At 38.7% G+C, this 17227-nt stretch overlaps 4 protein-coding genes across 6 annotated transcripts; 1 reads left to right on the forward strand and 3 right to left on the reverse strand.

Annotated features, from left to right (window-relative positions):
- Positions 1 to 179: 179 nt before the first annotated feature.
- Positions 180 to 1810, reverse strand: LOC124202461 (elongation factor Ts, mitochondrial-like). The gene is made up of 6 exons (XM_046598794.1): positions 1502 to 1810; positions 1324 to 1446; positions 1143 to 1268; positions 908 to 1080; positions 678 to 844; positions 180 to 614 (listed from the first exon to the last, which is right to left on the reverse strand). The coding sequence occupies exons 1-6, from the start codon at positions 1664 to 1666 to the stop codon at positions 331 to 333; spliced, it is 1038 nt and encodes a 345-aa protein (XP_046454750.1). The 5' UTR covers positions 1667 to 1810; the 3' UTR covers positions 180 to 330.
- Positions 1811 to 4005: 2195 nt separating this feature from the next.
- On the forward strand, positions 4006 to 6824 carry LOC124201859 (glutamyl-tRNA(Gln) amidotransferase subunit B, mitochondrial-like). Its single transcript, XM_046598109.1, has 10 exons — positions 4006 to 4381; positions 4469 to 4730; positions 4799 to 4971; positions 5255 to 5403; positions 5464 to 5680; positions 5789 to 5972; positions 6037 to 6170; positions 6229 to 6352; positions 6424 to 6513; positions 6582 to 6824. Exons 1-10 carry the CDS (start codon positions 4251 to 4253, stop codon positions 6717 to 6719), a joined length of 1602 nt encoding a protein of 533 aa, XP_046454065.1. The 5' UTR covers positions 4006 to 4250; the 3' UTR covers positions 6720 to 6824.
- LOC124201860 (nuclear transcription factor Y subunit alpha-like) lies at positions 6822 to 8917 on the reverse strand. Of its 3 annotated transcripts, none has more exons than XM_046598110.1 (10): positions 8759 to 8917; positions 8380 to 8466; positions 8227 to 8283; positions 8067 to 8162; positions 7855 to 7993; positions 7580 to 7785; positions 7327 to 7500; positions 7169 to 7263; positions 6985 to 7096; positions 6822 to 6911 (listed from the first exon to the last, which is right to left on the reverse strand). In XM_046598110.1, exons 2-10 carry the CDS (start codon positions 8407 to 8409, stop codon positions 6864 to 6866), a joined length of 957 nt encoding a protein of 318 aa, XP_046454066.1. In that variant the 5' UTR covers positions 8410 to 8466; positions 8759 to 8917; the 3' UTR covers positions 6822 to 6863. The 3 variants fall into 3 exon arrangements, with proteins under 3 accessions (XP_046454066.1, XP_046454067.1, XP_046454068.1); XM_046598111.1 differs by lacking the exon at positions 8759 to 8917 and adding an exon at positions 8604 to 8745; XM_046598112.1 differs by lacking the exon at positions 8759 to 8917 and adding an exon at positions 8659 to 8677.
- A 2511-nt stretch (positions 8918 to 11428) lies between these two features.
- Positions 11429 to 12991, reverse strand: LOC124201657 (extracellular serine/threonine protein kinase four-jointed-like). The gene has a single exon (XM_046597820.1). It carries the CDS (start codon positions 12989 to 12991, stop codon positions 11429 to 11431), a length of 1563 nt encoding a protein of 520 aa, XP_046453776.1.
- Between the last annotated feature and the right edge of the window lie 4236 nt (positions 12992 to 17227).

The following is a 17227-nucleotide window of genomic DNA, read 5'->3' on the forward strand; positions in this document are numbered from 1 at the left end:
CGTTTTCAACACTCGGTTGATGACCTTGTCCGCTAGGACACACCGTGATTGCCCGCCGGATAGGAAGAAGGATAAGAGCAATAGGGCATAGGGAAATTGTCGCCAGCATGGTTTTTAAACTCATAAAAAAAGAAAAATTGCGCAATTATTTAGAGAGAGAAAAAGGAATTACTACTAGATGATGAAAAAAGAATTGTATTTATTTATATCCTAACTAGCATGATTCACAGATTTTTAATCAAAATCCAGCTTCTTGGAAATAGTTTTTTTAAACTATGAAATTACTAAGAAGTGAACTAGAAGCAAATTTTGACTGAAATTGGTTTCATCTTATTCAAGGCTTTCACCACATTCGAAACGCAAAAAACCTTTGATATCCCATCCCACATGAGACATAACTTCCCGTACTGTGAATTCAGGATAAGCAAGAAATTCTTGATGATATAGAGCTGATTCTTCGTCACTTGATGATTTTTCTTTTTTTTCTTCGCTTGGTAATTTTTCCGTTTTTTCTTCGCTTGACGACTGTTCCGCTTTTTCATCACTGGGTGGTTTTTCTGCTAGCTCTTCTTCTGGCAATTTATTTACCTTTTCAATGGTTCGGGGATTCATTCCTTTGATCAGGGGAAGACAACGTTAAAGTTATTAAATTACAAATTCAAACTAACATATTATACCAATGATATGCTGACACAGTTGCTTAGGAAGCTTTTCTAAATCAATAATTTCAGACAATTCTGGTGTTTCAACCGAAGGAGGGCATTCTTCATAGGCAAAGACGGCTGCATATTTGCCTAGGAATGATTCACCCAACACCTGCTGTGGATGGGTACAAGATGAAAACCTATATTAAAGAAAAATGAACAATGAGGAGAGCTTCCACAGGAAAAGTAACACCGCCGATTACTTGATATTTGAACTGGTTGCGCAAAGAGCTGCAGCTCGACGCACAGCCATATTCTCACCAATGAGTCCAATATTAAGTGCCAACAAGTCAGAAAGTTTAGAATTTTTACTGTCATTCAATTGCAATGATCCCAACTGCTCAGAATCAAATCCTAATTTAACTAAACTTGATTCCTATAGGAAAATAGTTTTATTTTAACTGAATGTTTAAAGTTTTTGCTAAGAACAAATCTTACTTGAGTAGTGTCTAGTGCAGAAACTGTGGCTAATGACTTTTTGAAACAAGTTTCTGTAATTTGTGCTACAAGGGTTTGAAATTTCTCATTTTTTGAAACAAAATCTGTTTCACAGTTTACTTCCACCTAGAAAGAAAATCATGTTAATTGAATGATGAGTAAGAAATTTGTTATTTCTTACCATAACGGCACACTTTGTATCTAGTCTTATTCCTACAAGTCCGTTTGGAGTAGATCTACTCTGTAGTTTTGCTGCTTTTGCCCATCCTTGAGCTTGAGCTTGCGAATTAAGCCATGTTTCTGCCTTCATTAAATCATTTTAATAATTTGTCACTCTAATGAAAATTCCACTCACATACCTTTTCAATATCGTTGTTGTTCATTTCTAATGCTTTTTTACAATTTGTTATAGCATAACCGGTTTTTTTTCGCAATGTTGAGAGTAAAGATTGATTAGCTGTCATTACTTTGCTGGAGTGGAAAGAAACAATAGAAGTGTGGTGAAATAATCGGCGGAATAACATTTTATTTATGAGTTTAAAGTTCAAACTTAATATTGGTTTACACCGATTACACAATTAAACGGATGTCAGGACTGATTCTATTTGATTTGTCAAGCAAATTCGCCAAAACTTCGTCTGCTTCCCTGCTGCCTCATGGACTACTATCGACTGCATGTCGACTGTATCGATATCGATAGTATAGTCAAATTGTGCCCAAAAAGTGGGTATACCCCAAACAAATTATTACCTGAATTTTTGTTCGTGAGCACTGTGTGTACTATAAAAATGTAGTTATTTTTAAAATACTAGTTAAAACTATCGTGTAGAACATGTATAAATCGTGATTTGAAATGTTATTTCCCGTGTAAATATCCTTTCTTGTTGAAATAAACCATTTAAAAAAATATTAAATTTTAGAAAATCTTTCATTCTATAAGTACCCAACTTTTTGTGCAGTTATAACGATATTTAGTATTTAAAAAAAAATTAAACGTAAAACCCAATATTTTGGGTGCATCTCACAGTGACGGAATCGCACTAGTAAAGGTGGCCATAAATAACAGCTTTTTTTTTTTGCTCATAAATATATAGTGTTGAAAGTAAAGTGTTTCATTAGTAAAATATATCACTAATAATTTGATTGTTTAGTAACTCGAAAAAGTACCCATTAATAACTAGTTCTTTAAGTAAAATGTCTCATAAGAACGAAGTTCTTGTGGTTCTTGTATCATAAGAACTTCGTTGCATTGAAAAATTGTCTCACTAGTATTTCTGTTCACAAGTAACATCAGGTTAGGTTAGGTTAGGTTAGGTTAGGTTAGGTTAGGTTAGGTTAGGTTAGGTTAGGTTAGGTTTGGTTAGGTTAGGTTAGGTTATAAAATTGGTAATTCCCTAATCACAATCACGGCGAAGCCGTGAACATCATATTATTATCATCCACGGCGAAGCCGTGAACGTCAAGTTATTATCAATCACGGCGAAGCCGTGAACATAATTTTATTATTATCCACGGCGAAGCCGTGAAATTAAATTCGGTATCATCCACGGCGAAGCCGTGAAATTTACATTCGGGATCATCACGGCGAAGCCGTGAATATCATACTGGATCATAGGGGGTGTTACTGTTGATGCCTGTTACTAACGAGACGTTGTCGTTATACTACAAAATACTACTGTATCACTTTCCCTTTTCACACGAAATTTTGAAAAAGAATTATGAAACAATTTACTATTGACCATTTGTTGGTATGAAATAAATAAATTATTTAGAAAATTTTGATTTTCTTCCGAACGGTATTATTTGAGATACGTTTTACTAGTGATACACTGTAGCCATTTTCAATTTTACTTGTGATACAAATTACTATAGTACGATACTTAAGCGCCTTTTTACTACTGCGATTCCGTCATAGTGCTACGCACCGAATATTTTCCCCCGCGAAAAAGTGTTTCCGTATTTAACACAGCCGCTTATGGGAAAATGGTTTTTTTTTAAAACAGTATTTACATGACATCTTAGCACATAGAAATCCTTCCTTGGGTTCATTTTATAGCTAAAGAGTCATTCTATCTTATTCATTTATATTTATTCAAAAGGGGACATTCGTTTAGAAGTTATAACCGATATTCTAGGCCCTAATTTTGCATATTTTCCAAGTGTTTTGCATTAGTGAGTAACACACCCGCTTGGTGGTGATTAGCACAGCCGCTATCCGCTAGAAGGGGCTGCACTCCAAGCGGGTGTGTTACTCACTAATGCAAAACACTTGGAAAATATGCAAAATTAGGGCCTAGAATATCGGTTATAACTTCTAAACGAATGTCCCCTTTTGAATAAATATAAATGAATAAGATAGAATGACTCTTTAGCTATAAAATGAACCCAAGGGGGGATTTCTATGTGCTAATATGTCATGTAAATACTGTTTTTTAAAAAAACCCATTTTCCCATAAGCGGCTGTGTTAAATACGGAAACACTTTTTCGCGGGGGAAAAAAATTGGGTTTTACGTTTAATTTTTTTTTAAATACTAAATCTCGTTATAACTGCACAAAAAGTTGGGTACTTATAGAATGAAAGATTTTCTAAAATTTAATATTTTTTTAAATGGTTTATTTCAACAAGAAAGAATATTTACACGGGAAATAAAATTTCAAATCACGATTTATACATGTTCTACACGATAGTTTTAACTAGTATTTTAAAAATAACTACATTTTTATAGTACACACAGTGCTCACGAACAAAAATTCAGGTAATAATTTGTTTGGGGTCAAATCGCCAATTTGACTATACTATATAGCCAATCGGGAACCGGCCCGGGCGCCCGCCCATCATTTTTTAAAACTGCGCTTTTTTACCACTGTTTATCTCTCACCTGAAGAAACCCTTGTTGTTTTCTGCTTGAAATTTTTAACAACATAAACTTTTGTGCGGAATTTCTCAAATTGAATTTAGCGGCGTGATTTCTAACAATCTGCTCAGTTCTCAATGGGCATATCTCATCAGAAAAATTAGTAATTGTAAATGTGGTTTGTAAAGGCTTAACAAGCAATTCATTTTAACTGGTTCAGTCAGAAAGCAATTGAAATTCACTAATGTCGACATGATAAATTGTGGAGTCATAATGAATTCTTTTTGTAAGCAAAGAAGGAATCTTCCCTTTTGGATGCCTATTACTGGAATTCGAGCAATTTTTACTAAAAGCTTGGATTTGGCATGTGCTCAGGAAAAACGGTAAAACACATTTCAGTTACACACTAATTTTTGCTGTTCAACACAAAAGTTTATCAGCAATATATAACTGTGTGCTATATTTTATAGGAAAAACTGGGAAAGTGTTGTTGGTTTAGAAGTTCATGCACAAATCAAGACCAGTTCCAAGCTGTTTTCTGGTTCAGCTAATAAATTTGCATCACCTGCAAATTCTCTTGTGTCATTATTTGACTGTGCAATTCCAGGAACCCTCCCAGTTCTTAACAAAAAGGCTGTTGAAGCAGCTCTACTTACTGCATTAGCCCTTAACTGCAATGTTAATTTGGTTTCAGAATTTGACAGAAAACATTATTTTTATGCAGATATGCCAGTATACATTTTAATAATAATGTAATCATGATGATTTCTACAAAGCACATCAATTCAAACATTTTTCAGGCTGGGTATCAGATTACACAGCAAAGATTACCACTGGCCAGTGATGGATACTTGGATTTTGCTGTGTTTAGTTCAGCAGTGCACAAAGCAGCTTATAAGAAACAATCAAAAATTAAACAACTGCAATTAGAACAAGACAGTGGCAAAAGTTTGCACGAAGAATCTTGCTCCGGGTAAATATTTCTATAGTATTTAATACGGATTTATAATGCAGATTATTTACATCAGTAGTGTAAACTTAACCTAACACATTTATTGTTTAATGTTAATGTAAAATGAATTAGTTCAGGGTACAATAAAATACTAGTGAACTTAAGTGTGAAATTTCAAGCAAAAGTCAGAAATAACAAAAATCACACACTTTGTAATGTTGCAATTGCGCTACTTTTTCTTTACTAGATTAAACAGTAAAGAACCTTACTAGGCAACAATACTTAACAATTTAACTTTTTACAGGAGCCTTATAGATTTAAACCGAGCAGGTGTTGGTTTAATGGAACTTGTTTTTGAACCTGATCTCAAGGATGGTGAAGAAGCAGTTGCTTGCGTTTCTGAACTTATCAGGATATTAGAAGCCCTTGAGACATGCGACTGCAAGATGGAAGGTACACTTGTGATTTTATCTACTTCTTTTAATAGCAGTTTTAGAGTAACTTCATTTTTAGAGGGTTCTTTACGGGTCGATGCAAATATTTCGGTCAATAAGCCAGGAGAAACCTTCGGAACACGGACAGAAGTAAAAAATCTTAATAGTTTACGAGCATTAGCTCGATCGATTGACTACGAAATCGTGCGACAAATCGAAGTTTTAGAAAAAGGAGGCAAAATTACAAATGAGACTCGTGGATATGACCCCCAACAGAAAATAACCTTATCTATGAGGTTTGTCTTTTAATTTCTAAGTATGCCAAACTAAACAAAAATACTGACCTTTTTTTTCATATTATATTTTGTATTAATGCATAAACATATCTCCCCATCCATATTTAGAGATAAAGAAGAAAAACAGGATTACCGATACATGCCTGAACCAAATTTGCTACCATTAAGTCTTTTACAATTGAAATTAGACCCATCTGACTTTCGAGTACGCATCCCAGTTTTGCCTGAGCAAGAACGTACAATGCTTATGGAGAAATACCAATTAAGCTTGGAAACAGCTATACAATTAGTGGTAATTTATTTAGCAGTTATCATTTTGCTATGATTTTCTATTTAATGTAAAAAGTTAAATCTAGAATGGGAGGAACATTGACTATTTCCTAAACGTAATGGATGCATTGCCAAATCTTCCGGTAAAAAAAGTGTGTAGCTTGCTTCTAACGGATTTGCTTGGTCTTCTACATAAAGATGAAAAGACAATTCAAGAATGGTAATGAACAACAAAATTAAATGGTAAAGATTTTCATATTTTTCCTATTTTCTTTTAGCCAGATAAATCCTCGGCAATTTGCGAAAATAGTTGAACTTGTGAAAAACAAAAAGATCTCCCATTCAGCTAGCCAAAATTTGCTATTACTTCTCTACCGTGGTGATTTACGTCACCCTGAACAGGTTTGTTTCCATTTTTCATTGTACTGAAACAAGGGTGTAATTATTCTCGTTGTTTTGTTTGTTTTTTTCAGGTGGTTGAAGAAGAAGGGTGGACTATGATTAATGATCCTAAACAACTTGAAGTCATTTGCAAACAAATAATATCCGAAAATCCTAAATCCGTATAGCTTCTTCATTTTCAAATGATTGACCTCAGCCTTTAATTAGAATTTTGTACATATTTCTATAGGTCGCCGCTTTTCGAGCTGGTAAAGCAAAAATATTCAAAAGCTTGGCAGCCCAGCTTAAAAAGGAGTGTAATGACAAATATGATATGGGAGACGCAACGCAAACTTTAAAAAGACTATTGGAAGAAAAGAATTTGTAAATCAATTTTTAAAAAGTAAAAATTATTTCCGTGTACTTGGTTGGCGTTCAAAGTTTACACCCTTGCAGTGCTGAAAAGTAAATGAGAAACAGACAAAAAACCTCAGTAAGTCAGTACTTTTATTTTTAAGAACATGTATCCATCTCAGCCTAACGGATCTGATGTCATTATTTCCGATAATGATCCGCTATCCTAAATGGCATAACGGAAGGGTTATATATTACCATCCCTGATGATGAGGAATGTGTTAGCACAATGTAATTACCTTTTTATAGTAATTTGCTGTAAGTGCCTCTATAGATACAGTTTCCATGGAGGAACTCATCACTGCAGCATGGTTTTGGTTTGAGGTGTCTACTTGGTGTACTTTGGCCCTTCTGCAATCGGAATTGATACATTTGATATTAGAAAATAATTACATTAGGTAAACTGTAATATACTTAACGCACCTTGAACGATTGCGAACCGATCCTGCATTGAATCTACCGCCTTCGCCACGAACCCGGTTCATTGCATGGCGGTGCCGTGATTCGTGAAGATATTTCTAGAATACGGTATCATTAGGTTTTTATCGGCGTGTTTAGGGTTAGTATCACACAAAACTTACCCGACGCTCTTTCGGGATTCGTCCTTCAGCTTCCAATTTTGCACGAGCCTGTCGCCGTTTAAGTATGCGGTGATATTGTTTTGCGTTAACATATAAAGGTTCTTCTTCCAAGAGTTCTGCGTTAGGTAATGGAATTCGTTGAATTTGAGGTATTCCCCCAGCTCCAGGTACCATCTGCATTCATAGAATAAAATAGAATTGAAGATTCATCCTTGTCTACACTACTTATTGAAAGTTTTTGTATATTGCCTACCATAACAATGTTAGATCCACTAACTCCAACTGTTTGTGGAACATTTATTGGTTGTATTTGAGCTGAATTTCCTGAACCAGAAGCTGCTGCAGCTGTTGTAACAGCAGTATTCACAGCACCAGTAGCCTGAGTTACAGCTGCTGCAGAGTTTGATGACAGTGTTGTTGCTCCACTAAACTGCACAAGGTTACCTCCAATATTGAAAACTGTTTCACAAAATAAAATAGGGAAAACTTTAGAATCTTAAATACTACTACACTTAATTTACAACTAACATGTTGGCTGTGATTGCTGGTTCAGATTTCCCTGCTGATCTAATTGTACTGGTTGGTATATGAGAGTCTGTCCGTCACTTGTTTGCAAGATTTGAGCTTGTTGAGGTTGTTGTATGACAATTTGCTGTCCTCCTGCACCCTGTAATTAAGAAAAAAAAATTCAATATGGATAATATTATAATTGAATAGTATAATCTTGTATAGTGACCTACCTGAAGTGCAGATAAAGGTAACACCTGTAATCCCTGAATGTTTTGGATATTTTGCCCAGCTAATTGAATGGTTTGTGTACCACCTGGCATCTGAACCTACAAACGGTTGTTATTAAGTCATCGTATTCAAAACCATTACCATAGAAGTGATCAAACGAACCATGATTTGTTGGCCTCCAGATGTCAGTAACTGCTGCGCTTGAGACACAGTCATCACCTAATCAGAATAGAAATGTATTTACACATACATGTTAAAATTGATGGCTAGATTTTAATTTATTTTATGTGTTTTTTTTGTTTTGTTTTTAAATACCTGAGTCTGGCCAGCTTGAACTGCTTGCATTTCTGTTTGCCCACTTCTACTTCAGATATTTCAAAACCAATCCCTCAATAACAGAAACTAAAATCAAAATGTAAAAATGAGAATTAAAAAAATGAATGGACCTGACAATGTTAATTTTCTTAACAACAACACAAACACAGGAAACTGTATTGAGAATTTCTGATGACATAAATCCCTTTGTTAAGGCAACCTACGCCATCTTCTCTCTAAATTTAACCATCGACAATGTCAACAATCACTCTGATTAACCGAATAAATTTCCCAAGTTTCACTGAGAAGTGCAAAACGAAAGAATCTAGTCGAACTGAGCGGGCAAATCAAATCTGGAGTTTAATTTGTCCACGCTTACATTGATCGGTCCTTCGCGTCTTCGGTTGGTTCTGCTCAACTAAGATACGTAGTACTATTGGTCGACCGATGCCAGAGCGAATGGAATAGCAGCGTTCCCTTCCTCTTGCGTTTACGTCCGTCCCCCACCCTCCAACATATACATCGGCTGTAGGCTGTACCCAGAGAAATAGGGACCCACAGTCAGCCATGGGGCCCACGGCTATCACTCTCTCTCACTCTCTCAAAATAAAAATATACCTATTTCCGTTGACATTTCTCGCATGAAAATTGTTTTAATGTTCTTGTAAATTCTTCGATTTTCATGATTTAATAAATAAATGAAAATAAACTAGTTTGTAATTTTAAGAAATATACGCCATCACAGAGAGTCAGAGACTGGACTCAGATAGGGGGCGCCAGCGGAATTCATCGATGACAGTTAAAGGCTGCGGGCATTCCTATGGCACGATGCAGCAGAAGAGGTAGCCAAACGTGAGAGAGGAGAAGCATGGGAAGATGGAACCATTTCCAACTAACTTTGCAAGCTCCCCGCCAAGTTCGCTAGTGGTTAGTGGCCCTGGATTTGGCGCTTAATTTAAAACATTTCCTTTCCTCGGTTGCCGACAAATGAAAAGCGATGATTGAAGCAAATCAAATACAACAAATAAAAGCGTAAAGAAGGAATGTTTTGGTTTGGCCGTAAAGCAATGCTGCAAATGCTGTGCAATTTGTGTGTTTCCTCCTTTCAAGTGAGAGAAAACACGAGTAAATTGCCGCCAAATGAATAGTCCTGTGTGTTTTACGCAAAAGTTGTTTCCAGGTTGTTTGGCTTGTTTCTTATCCTTTTTTTAAATCGTGGTTATGGAATCCTACCACATAGCTGCTAGTTTGGGGGGCCCTTCTATTGGCTTTTCCAGGTCTGAAAGTATTCCCTAGCCGATAAAACTGGGGCTCAAAAGTGAATTATGGGCAGTTAGCAGCTATATTACTGATAGCAAAAAGAAACCACCACAAAGTAGAAAGAGGAACAACGCCTGAAAGCCATTAACTTTTTTTAAAATCCTAAAAGTGTTATTTATTCGGTGTTATTGTTTTTTAGCGAAAATTTCCTACTCTAATGTGTCTAATCTAATTTGATGGGCGACTACGAGATGGCGTTTGAATGCATTGGAACCCAAAATTGGTTTTTTCATTAAACAATAACAAACAAATATACCGTAGGCGTAAATTAATTTTTAATTATTCCTTTTGATGCAGTGTTTTTAATTTTATTATAAGAATTTATATTATAAAAACCCTTGAATTATGTGTAATCCTATAATGACTTCATAGCAAATTCTACTATTAAAAAAAATAACTTGTATTTTACATTTTATTTTATCACATCACTCATACACAAATAATTGTACAGCACACTCCAAGCTTTATTAATATCGGTAGATAAATATGTTACAAATGAAATATATCATCACAAAAAATCTTGAAATCAAGGAGCGCTTAACAAACGCTAGTTTAGATTGTTGATATAGCAGAGGATAAAACTACAATTTCGGATATTTCAAGGTGGTATTGGACAAAAGAGCCGATCTTTTAACGTCCTAATACCTTTTGCCTAATGACTAGTATCGCTAAGTTGTCCTTCCACTAGTAATCGCAACAGAGTCGCAATGGAATCAGCATATTTGATGAAGGAATCGAAGGAATAGGAGTCGAATTCTTGAAACATTTCTTTCAAGCACAGGTTATTCAAGGACCTTAGGGCATTAAAGCGGCACTCAACCGTCAATGGTTAAATATCATCTTGAACAAGGAGGATCCAGACAGAAAAACATAAACAATTTTTGGGGTCATATTTATTAGCTAAGGATTTCAAGTGTTGACGGTGATGTAGTGTTGAATATAATCGCCGATAGGAATCCGCAACTTTGTACCCGGATAAGGTTTGCATGAAGCACAGAAAGCCACCAGTTATCAGCCGCTGCACTCCTTCCATCGTCGCGCATGATTTAATTTGCCAATCCGAGGAGATGAAAGAAAATTGCTTTTTAGCGAGGGCGGAGGGACAGAAACTGGACATTTCAATCCCATTTCGAAAAGAATGGCCCAAGGGAGACATCATAAATGCCATTTACTTTTTAAGCTGAAATAGAGCCTGCGCCAACCCTATTAAATTTGTTGGCTTCCCAATCGTAAACGGTAGTCGCTTGATCCTTGGGGTAGGGTACGTTCCATCTCGTTCTCCAATCCTTCTTTTTGTAGATAGGGTCCTTATTTCTTCCGTTGACCTTTTTTTGTTGTTTTGATCCCATATAGTCCCAATCAATTGCCTGTTTGCAGTGATGATTTATGACTCTTTCTTAACTGAAAGGGATTTGCCGTTTTCACAATAAACAGGTCAGAATTCTTATTTCTTCTGTCCGATCCACGTGTTGGCTGGCAGATCTTTCAAAATCCAGTGAAAGAGGAGGTGGTAATTAGAAACGGAATTCTAAAGCAATGAAACGGGACTGTTTCCTGTACGAATGGCTCTGCTATAGTTGGTTTCGTGTCTGTTTTCAGTTTCAGCTCAGGCATGCGAATAGTTTATCCATCACCGTTTCATGTTGGATGTCGTCCTTTTTTGGCTGTAGAATACGCGGTATTGGAAAATTCGATATGAGTTGTTATCACGTACACCAAGGGCAGAGTTTTAGGAGCCATAAAGAGATTGGCACTTGGCCACTTGGTCCAGCACTTGATCAATTCGATAGTTGAGGGTCTTGATGCTCTTCTCCGGAAGGAAAGGTAAAAAGTCCACAACTGATTGATCGCGAGTTTTCAACATGTCGCGCAGTAAATGTCCGACATTTTTCTGCGATTGCAACTGCCGCAGCGACTCGACTGTCGTTCGTCTGAAAACGCAGAGCGACTCGAGGAGGCTCTTGTGGTAGATGTCGTACTTGTCCAGCAGGCGGTAGCCGTGCAACAGGCCACTTTCGTTGTCTAAAAAGACGAGTAAACCCGTTCGGGAATCGCGTGCCAGATTGTGAGCGGGCGAATCCATCATGGCCGGATTCCACTGCATGTTGTACAGATTGTTGACCATCCTATCCAGATTGGCTGTCAGGTAGTCAAAGATCAAAAGATCAGACCACTGGGCCAACGTTATCAACTCGCTGCGGTCGACCTTCTCTTGTAGCCTGTGGTGTTGCACGTCCAACGGATTCAGATGCCGATCGCGCCCTCGAAACTGAACAGGAATGTAGGCCGGCTCCAAATCATTCAAAAACTGCGTGTGGACAACTGGTCGGTTTTCCGTCCACTGCGCTTGGCTGAGAGACGATTGGACGTTCATCCATTGGCGCTCTCGTGGTCGGACCAGACCCACAGACGACGGTGGCAAATTGCGTAAGCCGAGTAAGCGGCTCAGGTAGAAGCTGAAGATTTCGCCCTGGATCTGGTCGTAGTTTTGGCGGTAGCGGCAACACGACTGTCTGCCATTTTCAAAAGTCACGAGTCGATTTTGCATTCGGCCGCATCCCTCCTCGACACGTTGAACTGAACTCTGGTGGCTAAAGTCGCGCCACTCTTTTGCGTTTAGTTCGTCGAAACCTGTTGGGAGACTGTCCTCCACTTCTTGTGACCAGAAGATACCTTTGACAGCTTCCCCCAAAACAGTCGTCGTCAGACTGCGTCCGTCTTCATTGGCGGCAGGTAGAGAAGTCCAGGCCGTTTGCGGGTGAACGAAACTGACGACATCGACCGTTGCTGCTGCTGCTGCTGCATCTTCTTCTTCGGTTGTTGAGTTCACATCCGTCAGATTGGACTTTAAGTCAAGCGTTTTACGACGAGTCGACTGCCTTTCTTTTTCCTTTTTACTCAAATGAGCTTTCATCTTCAAGGGTGACATGCGGACGGGAATACTTGACGTGTTGTTTCCTTTGCTGGTCAAGTTGAGGTGCCCATCAGCGATGGTAGGAGATGAGTCTTGAACGAGGGTCCACGGAGTCATCACAGCTGTGCTGTTGTTGTTGATTTCGTTGACGAAAGGAGATGAGCCGTAGAGGACAGGCAGCAGAGCGACACCAACTCCAACACCCAGTGCAAATGCCAGACATGTGGTAAGGAAACAAAGCCACTTGGAGGCCCGACGATTGCCGGCTACGTGTCGGTACGATTGGCCGCCAAATGCGTCACCATTTTCCGCCGTACCCGCAGTCATGGGGCCGTGCGACACGCAATGAACGGACAGTGAAGGACGAGGGCATTCCATTTCATAAAATGAGCACGTCCCACGCATTCGCCAGCTGGTAGTCAAACAATGATGTGAGAGCATCGCTTCAAATAACACATCAATTGTCGAATCTTTGGTAGGTGGTGCACATAATCACAAACACAAATCTATTGCAGAGTATTTTCAGTTGAATTTAAATCCAAGTTTTTTCAAAAGAACCCGTTCGATTGTTATTGTTAAAACATAATTGCTAATGTTGCTTGTCACTCATGGAAGTGCACTTTTGAACTGACTTTTTTCTTCTGTCACTTTTGCGCCAGGAAACAGCCAAACGTCAACTAATAGAAACAAATCAACAAGTACACCACGAGAATCAGTACAATCAATTGTTGAGTATTAGCGAGATATGCCCATCAGTGTAGGACATCCACTCCGACTGACTTTGAGACTCGTTCTGACTTGAACAACAGACAGGCCCAAAGTATATACAGCAGGTAAGCCATCACCTGGTCAGGTTTCCTGCTCCGTTGTTGGAGCCAATAAACGACCATCTAGCACCTCCCACTCTGACTCTGTGCTTCTCAAAGTGAAATACCTCTGGCAACGAACGATGTGTCGGTGCTCTGCCTCGTCGTCCCTATAAGCCCCTCCTAAGGCACCTGGAATAGCGAGTATCAACATGTAAATGAAAGAGGCAAATCCGAGGGGCATCTCCTCTTCTCTCGCGTGTCTCCTCCCATGCACATGCGCTATTTCTTTCATTCTTTCCTTTCGTTATTTGCCGATTACGAATTCAAGAAATAAAGAAAACATCGCGCAAACATTCTTAAGATTTGCCTTTCCACACGTTTTTCTATTTCCGAAGCAATTTTTACTTTGCCCCAAAAAGGTTTTAGATATTATAGGGGTTGACGACTCGGATTGATGTAGAAAATTCTATCAAGCGGGGACGGTGGAGAATAATTGGAACTGAAAATATGTTGAAGAAATCCAATTCAAAGGAAAAGAAAACTTTAAGATTGGAAAATGCCGCTATCAGCTGCCTTCCTAGTCTTCTCCCCCTACATGTCTTTCATCCATTCAAAGTATAAAAAATTTATTTCTATAACTGCAGGGGTAGTCGCGGTCATTTAGGAATGCGAAACCTATAGGCTATGGGAAAAAGGAATAATAAAACAGCCTCGACCGATAATCACCATCATATATACCGCACATTGCGTGTAATTCATCGTTTGCCGATTCCATGAGGATTACAATCAAGACACCAATTGGAACAAAAAAAATTTAAACGGAGGAAATTCGAGTTGGAAAAGATATTCAAATCATTACGTACTCAAAATAATTTCAATTTGCCGCATTTTCTGAAATCAGAGCGTGACGGTCTGGAACACAATACACAGAGCATGACTTGACTACAGCATGTGGAAATAACTTTGACTTCTCATACGGTCTGCACAAGACAAAGTATTTGCTTGCGATGGGACCGGAAATCTTTCTTCTTTTGTTAGGGAGATGGGGGGGGGATGAGGATAGGATCTCGGATGGAACGGGCAGCACGTCGAATGCTGAAAAGAGAAGAATGAAAGGTCAGATTTGACCTTTCGTGCCGTGGAGTCAAAGAAAATGTCTGGTGGTCACACAAACCAGTAAACCCAGGTCCATATGAAGATAAAGAAAAAAGAAAAAGAAAAAAAAGAGAGTTGCTTTTCCCAAACATTTTCCCAAGCATTCGTGGGATTCCATTCTCCCCTGGATATCTTGTCATCCGACTACTTATCAATTCCGCTCGAGAAATGTTTGTTCCATCTAGTTGTTTCTCGTATTGAAACTCTTGCATATCACCGGCACCGGCAAAATCACAGTACAACTCTCCATTATTTTTCTCTGTATAAAAGATACCATCTAATGACTGGTAGTACTAATTTTCTCATTACTAAGTTACCTGGATCCACTGGTGTTGTCCTGGAGCTGTTATCACGTATATCCTATCTTCGTTTACAAAGCCAACATGTAATGATCTGTTTCGGAATTTATATTTACCATTTTATTTTACCTTCATACAATTTTACCTTCGTTTAAACGAGACGTAAATCGTGATGTAAAATATTGTTCAACAGGTTGTTACGTCTTGGGTTACGTTGATCAATAAATTTATTTACATATTAGAGATCACAGAATATTACGAAACTACTAATAATTATTATAACGTCTAAAAAGTTTTCCTCTTTTTACTATAACGTGATGAGATCACCCCGTTTTTAGTTTTTATTTTTAAACAGCAGGAAATTGAATCTTGATGTCCTGCTCGGTCCGGTGCGCTTTGTCGGAGGGGGTTCAAGCGGGTGGGAGAACGCGGGAGAACGCTTATAGCGCTTGACCCCACCCCTTATTAACAAATTTAAATTGACAATGGTAGATCAACTTGCTTGAATTGAAGCTTAAAATATACCTATTTGTATTCGATATCGCAAAGTAAAGTTACCTTGGTAACATTTTTTTAAAAGACGAAAATCCCAGACAGATGAAACACCAACAAAGAAACAAACTCATCATTTGCTGTCGTTCGGTTCCAAAGCTAGCTCGGACGCTATTCTCAAAATGGGCTTCGCTCTCCCTCGCTTCCCCCCTCTATCTCTTTTTCTCTTCACCCAAAAAATGGGAATAAAAGGGAAGAAGAAGAAGAATGAAGATGGAGAAGAAGGAATCAAGAAGCAGGTCGAAACGAAAGCCAGAATATGCTGGATATCCTGCGGTTTTTATACGTCCTTTCTCGGATGGTGGAACCTTGACTAGCAGTCACAGTATGGGGCAGAAATGGTTGAGCGGAGCCGAGTGTGCAGCTGACCTGCAGGAGGCTCATCCCCAGCGGCAAGGGAAAAGAGGCCCATCAGTACAAAGCATATACACCTATATTTTTTCTTTAGACGTATCGTCGAGAAGAATTTATCCCCTCTCTCATTTCCTTTACCTTCTCTCCCTCAGCAGACCCCCTTACACTCTTTGACTACCGAAAACCGAAGTTTAAATTTTACGTGGAATAGAAACATTCAGTGCGTTTCAAATTTCTAAATGGTTGCCAAGAAATTGTAGGAAGTAAATTTCTGTGAAGGTGATTTTAAGTTAAAAGAAAGTATGCCTAAATGCCTATGTGGAACTAAGCGATACAGCAGCAAATGAGCAAATCGGCCCATTGCACAAAAATAACGATCGATATACGAAGAATTTCGCGAAGAAGCCAGTGTGTGACATGCAAATTCGAGTTGTTTGCTGGCATCGGCGGGCGACGGCCGCCGTACGATGCACGAAACCAACTCGAGTTTGCCTGTCATACACTGCCTCCTTCGCGGATGGTGGCATGATCTGAATGAAAACGAGATGAGAATGAATAAAATTGATGGAACATCTAAAATCACCCGAATCAAATAGCACAAAATGATAACGGTTCCGGTTCCGTATATCCTCTCGGAACCGTTATATCATTTGATGCATTGATTTTGGGAGATAACAGATGAAAATGAACAAAAATCGAGGAATGAACAGGATCCAGGGAGAACCCACAAAGAACTTTTCCTTTGCTGGTAAACGTAATGCTACTTAATAATAATACCTATTAACGTGCGGGGGCGGTGGTGGCGTAGTGGACTATGGTGGCGACGGCGGCGAGCGAAAATGCAAATGTTATGCAGTTCAAACTCCGCTTAATTCACGTTCTCGTTATTCCTTTTTTTATTATTTTCTTCTTCTAATTGTTTTGGAGGCACGTTCGCGAGTCAAGTGAACTGATGTAACAAAGAACCGGTCGCTCTTTTTTTGGCACGTTCCAAATAACGACGTGTTACCTACTCAACACTTTTCACAGCTCTAATAAGGTTTCAGATATTTCGTCATCTGAGCGCCATCCGACATCAACGATCGAGCGAATCCGTCCGCTGCCAGAGCACTGCGTCTTTCACCGACGATAACGGATACCCTCGTCTTTTCTCCTCGACCGTCTCCTTCTTCTACGGCCCGCTGTCCGTCATGATCTTCACCTGCTGTACCGAATCTATACCGGTCCCTTCGACTGGGCATCAAACAGAGGTCGTCATGGCATCGACAGGTGAAATCGGAAAAGGAACAGGAGGAGGGTCGGGGCCATCAGGATCCGGCGGGTCAGGATCGGCTAAAACGGTCGAAACCTATTTGAAACCGGTACGTTTCAAATTTAAACGGTTGCCAAGAAAATGTAGAAAGTATTTTTTTTTAAAGAAACCGCATCATAATTTACGTTTAAGT

Source organism: Daphnia pulex, chromosome 9 (genome assembly GCF_021134715.1).
Source record: "Daphnia pulex isolate KAP4 chromosome 9, ASM2113471v1".
Taxonomy (NCBI): Eukaryota; Metazoa; Arthropoda; class Branchiopoda; order Diplostraca; family Daphniidae; genus Daphnia; species Daphnia pulex.